We start from the raw sequence: 14,122 nt of genomic DNA, 5'->3' as shown, positions 1-14,122 counted from the left end.
AGATGCCAGTGTTGCAGCTGTACTGGAACAGCTTGGCCGGGGGCGTGGCCATTTATGGAATAGAAGTCTGCAGTGCTAGTGCCAGAATGTTGTCAGAGCCCATAGCCTTTGCAGTATTCAGTGCCTTCAGCCATTTCTTGATCTCACGTGGAGTGAATCGAGTTGGGTGAAGGCTAGCATCTGTGATGCTGGGGACCTCGAGGAGGCCGAGATGGTTCATCCACTCAGCACTTCTGGCTGAAGATGGTTGCAAATGCTTCAGCCGTTGTCTTTTGCACTGATGTGCTGGGCTCCCCCAGCGTTGAGGATGGGGATATTTGCAGAGCCTCCTCCTCCTGTTAGTTGTTTAATTGTCCACCACCATTCACAGCTGGATGTGGCAGGACTGCAGAGCTTAGATCTGATCTGTTGGTTGTGGGATCACTTAGCTCTGTCTATCACATGCTGCTTCTGCTGTTTGGCAAGCAAGTAGTCCTGGGTTGTAGCCTCACCAGGCTGACACCTCATTTTTAGGTATGCATGGTGCTGCTTCTGACCTGCACTTCTGCACTGTTCATTGAACCAGGGTTGATCCTCTGGCTTGATGGAGTGAGGGATTTGCCGGGCCGTGAGGTTGCAGATTGTGGTTGAATACAATTCTGCTGCTGATGGCCCACAGTGCCTCATTGATGCCCAGTTTTGAGTTGCTAGATCTGTTCGAAATCTATCCCATTTAACACAGTAGTAGTGCCACACAACATGATGGACGGTATCTTCTTTGTCTTCACTTCGTCTCCATAAGGACTGTGCAGTGGTCACTCCTACCAATACTGTCATGAACAGATGCATCTGCAATAAGTAGATTGATGAGGACAAGGCCAAGTAGGTTTTGCCCTCTTTTATTGTTCCCTCACCACCTGCCGCAGACTCAGTCTAGCAGCTATGTTCTTTAGGACTCGGCCTGCTCAGTCAGTAGTGGTGCTATCTAGCCACTGTTGGTGATGGACATTGAAGTCCCCCACTGAGAGTATATTCTGTGCCCTTGCCACCCTCACTGCTTCTTCCAAGTGGTGTTCAACATGGAGAAGTACTGACTCATCAGCTGAGGGAGGATGGTAGGTGATAATCAGCAGGAGGTTTCTGTGCCATGTTTGACCTGATGCCACGAGACTTCATGGGGTTCGGAGTCAATGTTGAGGACTTCGAAGGCAGCTCCCTCCTGACTATATACCACGGTGCGGCCATCTCTGGAGGGTCTGTCCTGTCTGAGAGCTGGTGTAGACACGATAGGCTGAATGGCCACCTCCTGCTCTAACAATTCTGAGACATACCCAGGGATAATGGTGGTGGTGTCAGGGACATTGTAAGCTATGATTCCGTGAGTCTGACTGTCAGGCTGTTGCTTGATGAGTCTGTGGGACAGCTCTCCCAATTTTGGCACAGACCCCCAGATGTTAGTAAGGAGAACTTTGCAGGATCGACAGGACGAGGTATGCTGCTGTCGTTTCTAGCGCCTAGGTCAATGTCGGGTGGACCATTCGGTTTCATTTCTTTTAGACTTTACTCTAGCAGTTTGTTACAACTGAGTGGCTTGCTAAGCCATTTCAGAGGGCATTTAAGAGTCAACCACATTGCTGTGGGTCTGGAGTCACATGTAACGATGGCAGATTTCCTTCCAGATGGGTTTTATGATCGACAGTGGTCACCATTACTGAGACTTGATTTAAAAAAAAAGATTTATTAATTCATTTGAAATTCCATCAGCTGCCGTAGGATTTGAACCTATGTCCCCAGAGCATTAGTCTGGGCCTCTGGATTGCTAGTCCAGTGACATTACCACTACACCAACCCCTCCCCATGTAGTTAACATAGAAAAATCAATTGAGAAGTGTTGCATAGCAATTTGCGATTTGTTGACGTCCAAAAGTGAGCAAGAACTGTGACCAGATGAATTTAAATTTGTGGACAGGAGTTGCACACCACGTACAAGGATTTTAATAATAGATATGGATAAATTTATTGTCAGAATTTTTTTTGGTTCTTTCCTGAAGATGCAGGCTCATTTTTAAGGTATGGGTACTGACCTATGATCTCGTACCTTGCCATAGCATCAGTCTTTCATGTGTGATCCTGAACAGTAAGTATCAACGAGCTATTTGATTTTAGGGGGGAATCGAGGTGCACTGCCAAACACCACCTTTAGTCTATTGAAAAGTTTTAGTTTTAGAGATACAGCACTGAAACAGGCCCTTCGGCCCACCGAGTCTGTGCTGACCATCAACCACCCATTTATACTAATCCTACACTAATTCCATATTCCTACCACATCCCCACCTGTCCCTATATTTCCCTACCACCTACCTATACTAGGCGCAATTGCTAATGGCCAATTTACCTATCAACCTGCAAGTCTTTGGCTTGTGGGAGGAAACCGGAGCACCCGGAGGAAACCCACGCAGACACAGGGAGAACTTGCAAACTCCACACAGGCAGTACCCAGAATTGAACCCGGGTCGCTGGAGCTGTGAGGCTGCGGTGCTAACCATTGCGCCACTGTGCCGAAACAAGATAACCTGTTACAAGGTTCAAAACTTTCAATGCTGTTACTTGTCTCGAAAGTGATGGCATGATTCAAATTGTTCAGAAAAGGAGATTTAATGAAAATATTAAATGTGAATGCAATTACTAATCTACATTCCTTTCTGTGTTTTAAGCCAATGTGTTTTCCCTTGTAATTAAGTAATCTGACTGTCGCTAATTGTGTGTTTGTGTGGTGGTTGTCCTTGCTGCAGTTCTCAAATGATTGTGTAATCTGCTTTGTATTCTCTATAGGCAATTGATCTATTAGTATTCAGTATGCATGTAACATGCATTGAAATGCATCCTGTGCCTGTTAATGATGAGAGAATAAAGACCTATTTGAATCCTTAGTTTTAGCAATCTTGAGGGGACTTTTAGATCAGATTTTTGATCTGCATTTTTCTAGTTACATTCAGGGCTGCTAATCCTGTATTCTGCTTCATTCGAGTTACACTTGAATGTTGTAGGTCGTAGCACACACGAGAGAATTATTTTTCAGTTCAACTAAGTGGATATCTTATCTCTATCTAGCAAAAGACAGTAATTCCTCAAACCCTCATATGACTTCCATCAGCATCTGGAACTTTCGAAGTGCAGTGTTTTAACTTTTACATATCTTGGTTGTTATAAATTCCTAGACCAGAAAAGCAACCAATTCTAACACCACTGGATCTTCAGTAAAACTCTTCACATGGCCTGGCCATTCAATTTTGAAAGTGAATTAGCCGCACCTCAATCAGGAAAAATTAAAGATTTTGGTTTCAAAGTTCGATCACAACTGGAAAATTGTCATCCTTGTGAGTGGAGCTAGGTGTTTCACGAGGAAACATTCAGTACCTAGTTTAATTACACTTGTTTTAAATTTCATAATTTTGAAGAAAAGTCCAAATTGACATTTTGTAGTTTAGCATTCATAGAAAAATGGGCAAAAAGTTTAGTTGGCACCCTAAACAGATCTAATATACAAAAATGCAGGTTAGTTTTTGTCTAACTTTGGAGAGGTTGCCCACCATGTGAGACTGGCTAACAGTGCAGCCCGTGACCTACCTGACTAGGCTTTTATTTCATGATTATATGGTTTCTTTTTCAGGAACTTGTGTCTGATACCAATCAACACGTAAAGTCAGCTCTGGCCTCTGTTATTATGGGCCTGTCCACTATCCTGGGCAAGGACAGCACAGTTGAACACTTGCTTCCTCTGTTCTTGGCTCAACTTAAAGATGAGGTAATGATCATACCGTGCTGCAAAACCAATATACTGATTTTAGAAGGGTGAAACTGATGCAGTTATAGATAAACTAAAATTACTGCAATAGAACACTAAGTTGTTGCAGTTGATTACGTGGGTGATCGGTAAAACTGATTTGACTGTATACTGCTTAAAAACTGTTGTTAATCAAAGTGGAGATAAAAGGTGGTCACTTTTACTACCCATTAAGCAATTGTAGATAAACATGCTACTTGAATAATTATTAGTCATGCATCTAGATGCTGGAACTTGACAGAAAAACCTTGTACTTTGTCAGTAACTGAAGATGATGAGGGTGTACATGCTTAGCTTGATATAGGACCCTGGATTAATGTGATAGTACGGCAGTATGTCAGAATGTAGACTAAAAATGGTACTGATGCACTCTGCTGTTGATTATTGTCACCCTCATTATTGCTGAGAGATTCATGGGAAGAAGTGGCAGTCAATCCTTGCCCATCTAGGTGCCATCTTGTTGGTTAACAAATGTATCTGGCACTTGTAAATTCTAATACTAATTGATTGTAATTGCACTTGGTGTAACATTTCAAAGTTTTCTAATTTGTGCTGAATGAATGTAAAGGTCAACTGCAGTCACCATGGATTCTTTCCAGCTGTGTAGTTAGTTGAGTTTCAGGTGGATTAGAGTTAATATGCAGTACGTTTTTAAGATGCAGTGATTTGGCTGGCATGGGAACGCATCTGACCATGGTGCTGAACAATTTTACGGGGTTTTGCTAAATTACAGAATCTTGTGTATCGTCCTAAAGGTGAATTGCTTAATGATGTGACGGAGACCATCTTTTTTTTAAAATAAACTATTCTAAAATATAGTCTTTAAACTTGGCTTGAAGTGACTGCTGTACAAAAATGCTGCCCCCATGCAGTTGCAAGTCTGAATTTTGTCTTGTTAGTAATCCATTAAAATTGCTTTCTCCATTTTACAAAATAAATAATTAAAATGCATCTTTCCACATGGGATGCTGTTTTCTTGTTAATTCAACAGTGTAAAAAATTCTTTGATCTTTCAGGAATAGTTGACAAATTCCAAATACACATCTTTAAATGGTCATCTCTTAATTTAAAGTTTTTAAAAAAAATTGCATTATCTATTAATGTGAATTGGAATCATGCAAAAATACTTATGCAATTTATTTACAATAGCTTAATTTGTGCTGCAGAATAATTTGATTTTAATAGACTGTAGTAACTTTAGGAAAGGTGTGAAGGCATTGGAGAGTACACAGAAAAGATTCACAAGAGTGGTTCCAGGGATGAGAAACTACAGTTATGAAAGATTGAAGAAGTTGGGATTGTTTTCCTTGGAGAAGAGAAGGCTGAGTGGAGATTTGATAGAGGTATTCAAAATCATGAGCGGTATGGACAGAGTAGATAGGGAGAAACTGTCAAGAACGAGAGGACACAGATTTAAAATGATTGGCAAAAGAAGCAAAAGCGACATGAGGAAAAACTTCTTCATATGAAAGTGGTTAGGAACTGGAATGCACTGCCTGCAAGTGTGGTGGAGGCAGGTTCAATTGAGGCTTTCAAAAGGGAATTGGACTTGTCTGAAAAGGAAGAATATGCAGTGTTATGGGGGAATGGCATTAGGGTGAATTGCTCATTTGGAGAGCCGGTGCGGACATGATGGGTCAAATTGTCGCCTCCTGCGCTGTAACAATTCTGTGATTGTGTGAAAATAGAAAATGTGTAATTATTACATACTCATTGTGCACTAGTTAATCACCATGTGGTCAATCCTGATGGTTAGCATAAAGGAGGAGGATGAAAACTGAGGTGCCCAATGTGTGCTTCCTTTTGCAATAACATCTCCCTGAATCAGATTTCTGCAGTAAGAATTAACTTTGTTTCTTTTGCCCCTTTAAATCCTTTTCCGATGAGAGCTTTATCGACTGAAGGGAATGAGGCAATGCAACTATTTTCTGTGTAGGTTATAGTTTCCAATTGCAAGGAATGATCTTTTATGTTTCTAGAAACTTAAAACCTTCAATCAGGCTTTGTGTTTAGAAGGGGGTGACTTCAAAGTATTAATTACTTTTGTTTTGAGTCTCCACTTAAAACATACTCCTTTTTAATTACTTGTATCAAGGAAAAACCATACTTCAGCCACTATGGTTTAACATTGTACTATTTGGCTTCTGTGATTTATTCAAACTCGTTTCTGTTAAGGTTTGCAGCCAGTTGCAGAAATTGTGCACTGTCAGTAAAGCATGCTAAGAAAAACTTCAGTAGAGAAAATTTAGCCTAAAGCAGAGTGTCATTTCAAGAACCTTTTTTGAAAGCAGCTGTCCTAATTTGTCCACTTCTAAAGCTCTAGGCTTTAAATCTCGACTCTTTTTGTCAAGGAGTTAATACTTTGCGAATGTTTAGATAACTCTTTGGTGGAGGAGGAAGAGTAGGAAAAAAATGACTGTTGGTCCATCTCAAGTTGTGTTTGATCTATGTCCAGGTCTGTTTAATCCTCATCCTTCATCCTTTAGCATTTTTGAAGTAAGAACCATTGATTTGCTCAGCTTATCATTTGTTCGAAAGTAAGTTTGTCTTTCCCCGCTAGTGTCCTGAAGTTCGTTTGAATATCATCTCCAATCTGGATTGTGTGAACGAAGTTATAGGAATTCGCCAGTTATCGCAATCCCTTCTGCCAGCCATTGTGGAGTTAGCAGAAGATGCCAAGTGGAGGGTGCGTCTGGCAATAATAGAGTACATGCCTCTACTTGCGGGACAGTTGGTACGTGGTGTCTTCCAAATGTTTTTCTGATGTGTTAGCAATTGTTAAAATGTATTCCATGCTTTGGAAAAATGTCTAACTAAATTCTCAAAAGGATGCATTCACTTATATTTATGGGAGTCTTTTTTTTTTGTAATTTGTTGAAAGAGCTAACTTTGTGCATGTTTGAGTGATTTTGCTCTCTGCACCAAAGAGAATCACCAGTGGTTGTATACACCTGCAGCACACAGATCCAGAAAGTTCCAGCTTGCTCTGTGCATGAGTTAGCTGATCTTAGTTGGGTTGGCAGTAGGGGTACTAAAATTGATCTTGGGCTTGGGGTTCCTGCTCCTGATTACTATACTTGTTAAAAAAAAACGTCCTTGTATTTATTTTGTGTGATAAGATTGAGTTTGCTTGTGATGCTGGCCATGGTCAAAATAGCTTGTTGCTACTCCGTCTCCACTCTGAAGAATGGTCACTTGAGCAAAGCTGTGAAGTCTTACTGCTCTAGAGTCTCCTTCGCTGAGGTGGGTAGTTAATTTTGTGGAACCACATCATGCTAGCCAGCAGGTGACACTTTAACAGATCATTTCCATAAACACAATATTTTGCTAAATTCAGGTGCCTTTGTTTCACTTGAAGATTGCATTTTTCCGTTTTCTGTACTCTTACATCATTTAGAAAGGACGCAACTCTCTTTGCAACTTGGATATTAAGTTTGCAATACACTAAACTTGAATTGTTTGTGCATCATTTGAGTTTTGCCATTTTCATAGGGCTTGTTGTGAAACTAAGTACAAGGACAATTCAGGCTAGATATTTGAGTGTGCAATAAGTGGGTTACATCAAATTTTGAGGAAGTAAGCCTCGATCAGCAATAAATACCATAACTTTGCATCATGTTTCAGAACCTTTGAGGTAGGAAATAGAAATTAAATGTGTACCTGCTGTGGTGATGGAACAATTTAAAGTTAAAATTGCAGTATTCTAACTATATTGCTGAGTAATTAGGAGCAATGCTGGTTTTCTATAACTGCAATCAATATATTTTGCCTCAGATATTTTTGCCTTTGATTGTCAAAGATTGCTCCCTACAGACTGGAGTGTGCCTTTATCTGTCCAACATCTATGTAAGTGTAGTGTGTCTAGGGTTGAACAGAAATCTTTAGTGATGTATTTGTCTTCGTGAATGTATCACATGCTCCCATGTGATCTTGACTTGGAAAGTTGTAGAGTAAACACTTAGTCTTGATTAGGGTGTAAACTACCAAACAGACTTATTAATAAGCAGCAAATAGGTAAGAGGACAGTCAAACACGAACAGTAAATTACAGTGGTTACAGATTTGACTTTCTCAATATAGAAAAACATAACGTCATATCTTACTTTAAACTGGACCTGAAACAAGGCCCAGAGTGTAAACTCACATGGTAGTTTTTTGATGAGCTTCCAAAAAGCCTCTCCCCAATTAATATATTCAGAAAAACTGATGAGCTGATTAAAGGTACTCACATAAGGCAGTTCCTTGTTATAGAACTGACCAGATAGGCTACAAAGTATTATCCTGTCCTCCCACAACTGTCTTACAGACTGGACTCCAGTCTTCCCCGGATTCGCAGGATAAAAATGTAAGGATTCTAAGTCATCTCCCAGTGTGTCTGTCCCTACACAACCAAGATTTTAAGCTGACAGTCAACTAAACTGAATAGACAAATACCTAAGCAGATTATTGGGAATAATTACCCCTTATGTGACCATTTGTACACCAGACAACACCACAATGTGTAATCTCTACAGCCAGTAACCAGCTGTAAACAGCTAAAATTTAAAGTAACAGCCAGTTTCCTAACAAAGATGGTAACTACATAAGTTTTCTTATAAGGAAAGTGAACAAACCTGTTGTCTGTCACGCAATGCTTTAAGGTTCATTATCGCAGCTATTCAGAATTAATGTTTTAATAAAAAGCCTTGGCAAGTAAAGGGATGATGTAGCCCTACAGTGTACACAGATCATAGATAATTGAAAATGCAGCTGCATGAATACCCATGGGGGTTTTTAATTGGGTTCCTTATGAAAATAAAAGAATCATAGAATCGTGCAATTGTGCAGCCATACACTCTGGGAAAATCCTAGATTGTTCCATGTGATTGAATCCTCTCCAAGATATGAAACTGTTTTAAAATTAATTGGGTAGAAGGGGGATAAAAACCTGAATGTGTTACAATGTGAAGGGAGAGATGCTGCACTGGTACAGAGATATGGGACTTCTAACTCCAGAAGTGCTGCACAAGTAAAATAACTCATCAGTAGTTTTGGAAAAAAGTCATAAAATTAAAAGCATCTCCTGTTATGGACCTGTCTTGATGGTACTGTACTGGTAATGAGCTTAATAGTTTCATTAGAATTGGATGTCCCCAATCATTTAGTTACTGGAATGATTACCATGGAGTTGCATGATGATGCAAAGCAAAGCTGATTCCTGTAGCTTAATGCGTTGCATTATTGCAGATATTTCAGTGCTTTTACATGCAATGAAAAATAAGCACCCATTTCCTGAGGAAGGGGAGAGAACTATTTGAGGTTTTTTGTTTTCCTCTTTGGTGGTCCTGGTGCTAAGCAACTTATTTAAGGATATTCAGAATTACTCGATGTAAGTACCTTAAATAAGTGCAGTCTCGCAAGTTTTATATTTTGTATAATCTTCTGCCAGATAATAGATAGAGTTCAGTGGGATGGTTTGACCTCCTTTTTCCAATGCTGACCTGCTGTTAGGTCACTGAAGTTAGTTGTTGGGCACCTGTTTAAACAAGCTATTAACTGGGCCTTCGACAAATACTTTAAACATGCATTAAAAAGCTGCAATGAGCATATTTGGAAAATTTATGTAGCACATGAATTCTTTAGCTTACCACTGAAGGTACACTAGGCTGTCAGAGCTTCAAAGTGATGTATTTTGTTGGGTTGTTCACTGATATTCTTTTTAAACTTCTTTAGGGGGTTGAGTTTTTTGATGAGAAGTTGAACTCCTTGTGTATGACATGGCTGGTGGATCACGGTGAGTATTAGCTTGATAAATCATTGCATTTGCTGCTTAAGTAGTTCTGTGCAGTTATTTTCTTGAGATCTGCTCATCTGTACTTCATTTTATTCAGCATCCTTAATTTTTTATTTCTTAAAAAAATGAAAACTATTCTTTTTTAGATTGAGATGTACATGATGTAAGGTTCCATTCCTTTTGTATTTTATCTCCATATCTACCAAACTAGCATTGAGCTCTGGTGACTTCAGATTTATTCAGCATGGGGACACTTACGATTCATATGGTACAAATAGAAAATGTTAGCTTGGGGGAGGGACTTTCCTGTGAAGTTTATGGAGGAGACCACCATCACTGACTGAAATGTTGATCATCTTGGGTAAATGAGCTGTTGCCATGTTACTAACTGTAAGCTGACTCTTTGCTGAGCCACTGGTATGATTTACAATTTTAAGTTTTAATTTACCTCTTTGCTTTTGACTTTTGGTTACAAAGTTGAAGATTTTGTGATGGCTCCTAAGCTATATATGGAGAAGTCAAAAATATATTCAGTTTTTAGCAGCAATTATGGTTTCGAAGCTATGTTAGTACAGTTACAGGCCTCACCTAGGGCCTTTGGCACTTATTTGAATTTTTTTGGATATTCCCCCACCCCCCCACCCCCCAAAGTCCTGTTGTGTTAGGTTATGCATCATGAACTTAATCTAATTTGCAGTTCCAGTTCCAAAGTGATCCTGACAATGTCAGGAAGATGGCAGGTAGGTCTCATTTTTTAGAACTGATTGGCCAGAATCTGCCTGAAAAAAGAAAGTTTGTGATTTTTAATTCTGGCATAATATTCCTCCTTTACACTCCCCAACTTTTTCATGTTATGAGTTGAATAGATAATGAAAACAGCAGCAGTGTTGAATCAGTTCCAACCCCTAAACTGATTTTTGAATATTACAGAATGGTCCAACTATCTGTCAGAGTTATGGAGTTGGCTTATTTTTTTCAAGTGGCTTTTCCCTCGCTAAAGAAACTCTTTATTCCCTCCACTTTTATAGAATAGTTATTTCAAATGTAACGTGCTGCACTACATGCCCTTAAATGTCTATTACAGTCAACTTGTAAATGTATCTGCCATAAGCAGCCTCTATAGTAAATTATACTTTTCACCATTTTTATACATATTTTGTATGTACTAAGTATCTACTGCTTTTTAAGAAATATTTCACGAGAGTATTATTGTTGACATATACCACACTCATTCAACACTGCAATCAAAAATTACAATAAGTACAAATGATTGGTCTTAAATGAGAATGTGAAACCCCTAATTAAATTTGTAAGTTTGAGGAATAGTAGCATTTCAGACTTGTGCATGCCCTGCTTATTAAAGTCAGAAGTTTTTCATTGTTCACAAACTGAATCCTGTGACACTTTTTTTCAAAAGGCATTCTCCTTTTAAAATGTTAGTAATGTATGTTCAGCATTGCCCTTTGTCTTGAATGCATCTCATCCATTGCTTTTGGATCCTTGTGTTGTAGCTCACCACTGACTGGTAGTTAGAATTCCATGCATAGGACAAATGTTTGAGCATCAGTTGGCTGACTGTCAAGGTCTAGTTAAGATTAGTTTACAGTAAACATGCTAACTTTGTGGAATGTGCCACAGATACTGACCGTAACCCATGCTGGACGACTGGAATTGCAGGCAGCCCAGGAGGAGTCTCGTCAGATCAGCATTTTGCAGAACAGTAAACAAGGCTAAGGAGACGTGCAGAGTAGCAGCTTTTAAGTCCTTGTTTAGATTAAAAACAAAACTTTGTTTCAAACAGTAAACAAATTTTTTCTCCATCCTCTTATTGGTTTAATTGGAAAATTAATGTTAGGAGTTTATACTGATGCCCTGGCATTAATGTAAAACTATTTTAATATGTCAAGGATGGACTGGAGCATTGTACACAGTCTGGTGTTGCAATGTGATGACATGAGAACAGTGTAGGATAGAGTAGCTAAGTGTGGGTTTATACTTGTGATTCCTCACTGAATTTTCCCAATCTCAAAGGGGAGCATAGGGTGTGGTGAGAAAATGAGGTGAGTTGCTTTCCCAGGAGAAAAAAAAAGGCTGAGAGGACTAAATTAATTGTTCCCATTCCTCTCTCTAAGTGGTAGATTCAAGTGGCCTTAACAGAAATATGGGAGTAGGCTGCCCTCCTTGGTCAGGAAACACTACATGAAGTACAGTAGCTGCTTCCTTTATTGGAACTAGGTAAACCACTCGGATCCCACACTGTCTGAATGTATATGTAATGCTAATGCTTTAATTTAACCATGCTTTAATTTATCATAATTTGTAAAATACGACTGCAGTTATTAACGAGAACTGTTGAGCTACTAAGGTGAGTGTAATTTAAGTACATTTTGTATTTGTTTTGATATGCAAATATTGAATGAGTCCTCCCAGTACTGGAAGCTGGGTGCACAGATCTGATATGTAAAGGGATAATGTTTCTGATGAAGCATTTATAATTTGTGATTATTTATAATTTATAATTCTGCTTTTCTTTGGCACCAGGGTGATGAGCTTAGCAATAGCTGTAACTGTTGACCATTAAAGGGGGGCTTCTTCCGAACTCGACCTAGCAGTTCCAAAAGTTGAAGTTTTAATTTTAACACATTCTGCCTTTCACAATTTATAGCGACCCTCTTGCATCCCTATACAAGACAACTATGATACCTTTGCAGTGCTTCATACAGAAGGTTCGAATGTAATGGGCCTTATGTAGCTAGGAAAGCAAATCATATCTAGCACCAATATTTTCTAAAGTGGAAGTTTAAAGTAAATTATCTTTAAAGGGCTGTGGAGATCGAGTGGGGGAGTGGGACTGACTAAATAGCTTTTTGGAGAACTGGCATGAGCTCCATGGGCAGAATGGCCTCTGGTGCCATATATGACTTAAATAGCAGGAAGAATTTTTGATGATGGAGCAGACCCCTGTTTTGTTACAACATTATGCAAATGGCTGGACCATTCATTGTCAAATGGGGCATTTTCTTTGGCGAAAGAGAACGACTTGCCAAATAATCTTCACTAAGTTTGTACCTCTTTGATACCTTGAACCCTCAACCTGCTTGCATCATTGGAATTTTGCAAATGCAGTATTTGCTTGTTGAATATTGCAGTGGAATCTGAAAAAATAGAACTGCATAATAATGTTTGCGGTCTTTCTGAATATTAAAATTGTAACATTGTAACATATTGAAAGTTACTTTCCCATGAATTTGTATCATGTCGCCCTTAAATTCTAAGCCTTTTCTGACTATATTCGTACCTCGGCCAGGGATAGCTTGTAACAAGCCTCCATTCTAATTGGTATAGGAATTATTATGGCCCTTGAAAGGGTTAATACCTGAATTATTTCAGCTTGTGACCTTAGTGAACAGAAGTGCAGCTTTAATTTGGAAGAAGGAGGAAGAGCATATGTGATCTGTCATCCAAGCACCAATAGATAATTGTGTTGAAGCATTGTTTCCTTGACAACCCTAAATGAAAAGTATATTGATATCATGTAGAAGATTGTGCAGGCAATTTTCCACAATATATTCTATGAGCACTGCAGTCATCTCTGTCTCTTTCACACAAATGAAAAATTATGCCTTCATTTGATCAGCACCCTTTGTAGGTTTGCAATAATTTTAAAAGAGCAATCTCAAAGATCACCACATCTTTTTGTGGACGGCCATCTACTAAATAACCTGAAAACATTTAATGTATCTCGATCCATATTAGTATTTTTTACTATGAATGCCTTTTTCTTGCGCGTGAAGGCAATTACTTAAACCTGAAATATGAATCTTTTATGCATGTGAAATAAAATAATCATTTCTCCTCTCTTTTCCCCCCCTCCCTCCCCCCCCCCCCTTTCCCTTTTATGGACTGAAGTTTGTTTCGCATTATTCAGGAATTTAAGAACTTCATATAGCATTACATCATGTAATTGAAGAGTATAGCTTGGAAATAAGAAGCTATTCACTTCTCTCCACTGTTCATGTCTTATTTGGCTAGCTTTAAACAAAATATTAGACATTTGGAGCAAAAACTGCTCAGTGCAACTTAACAGAGTAGAGATTAACTGCAATATCTTACCCTGTTACTCCCATTGTCATTGCATGGAATGAGGGTTATTTAGCATTTTGATGTGGCTAAACAGCTTTGTTCAGTTGTAAGGGAGTATTGGCGATTTCAATAATGCACTCTTAAACTCACAAGGGTTTATTGTGTAACTTTTTTTATTGTTTCGAACCTATATTAAAAAAAGTGGTGGAGAGGAGGTGTTCAGTAAGATGCTCTAATAGCCCATTTACTTGGACAGCCATATTGGCATCACTGTGTAAACAAAGCACAGTCTGTTGGATGCACCAAAACTTCCTAATAGAAGGGACTTCTTCCAACCACTAAATGCTGGCTTCAACAAATATGAAGTCTGCTGAACTTTCTCCCCCTCCCCATTGTTGGCCTTCTGCCTGATAGGAAAGTCCCAACCAGGCTGCTTTAAAGTTC

The 14,122-nt window shown here is 39.1% G+C and overlaps 1 protein-coding gene across 1 annotated transcript in view; it reads left to right on the top strand.

Annotated features, from left to right (window-relative positions):
• The window catches only part of ppp2r1ba (protein phosphatase 2, regulatory subunit A, beta a), a 54,501-nt gene that overhangs the window by 32,430 nt on the left and 7,949 nt on the right, over positions 1 to 14,122 (top strand). The window contains exons 9-11 of the mRNA XM_068053987.1: positions 3,650 to 3,784; positions 6,384 to 6,557; positions 9,535 to 9,595. Coding sequence (XP_067910088.1) covers positions 3,650 to 3,784; positions 6,384 to 6,557; positions 9,535 to 9,595 — 370 coding nt within the window. The remainder of the gene's footprint in view (positions 1 to 3,649; positions 3,785 to 6,383; positions 6,558 to 9,534; positions 9,596 to 14,122) is intronic.

This window comes from Heterodontus francisci, chromosome 22, assembly GCF_036365525.1.
Source record: "Heterodontus francisci isolate sHetFra1 chromosome 22, sHetFra1.hap1, whole genome shotgun sequence".
Classification (NCBI taxonomy): Eukaryota; Metazoa; Chordata; class Chondrichthyes; order Heterodontiformes; family Heterodontidae; genus Heterodontus; species Heterodontus francisci.
This window is presented reverse-complemented; position numbering and strand designations above follow the sequence as displayed.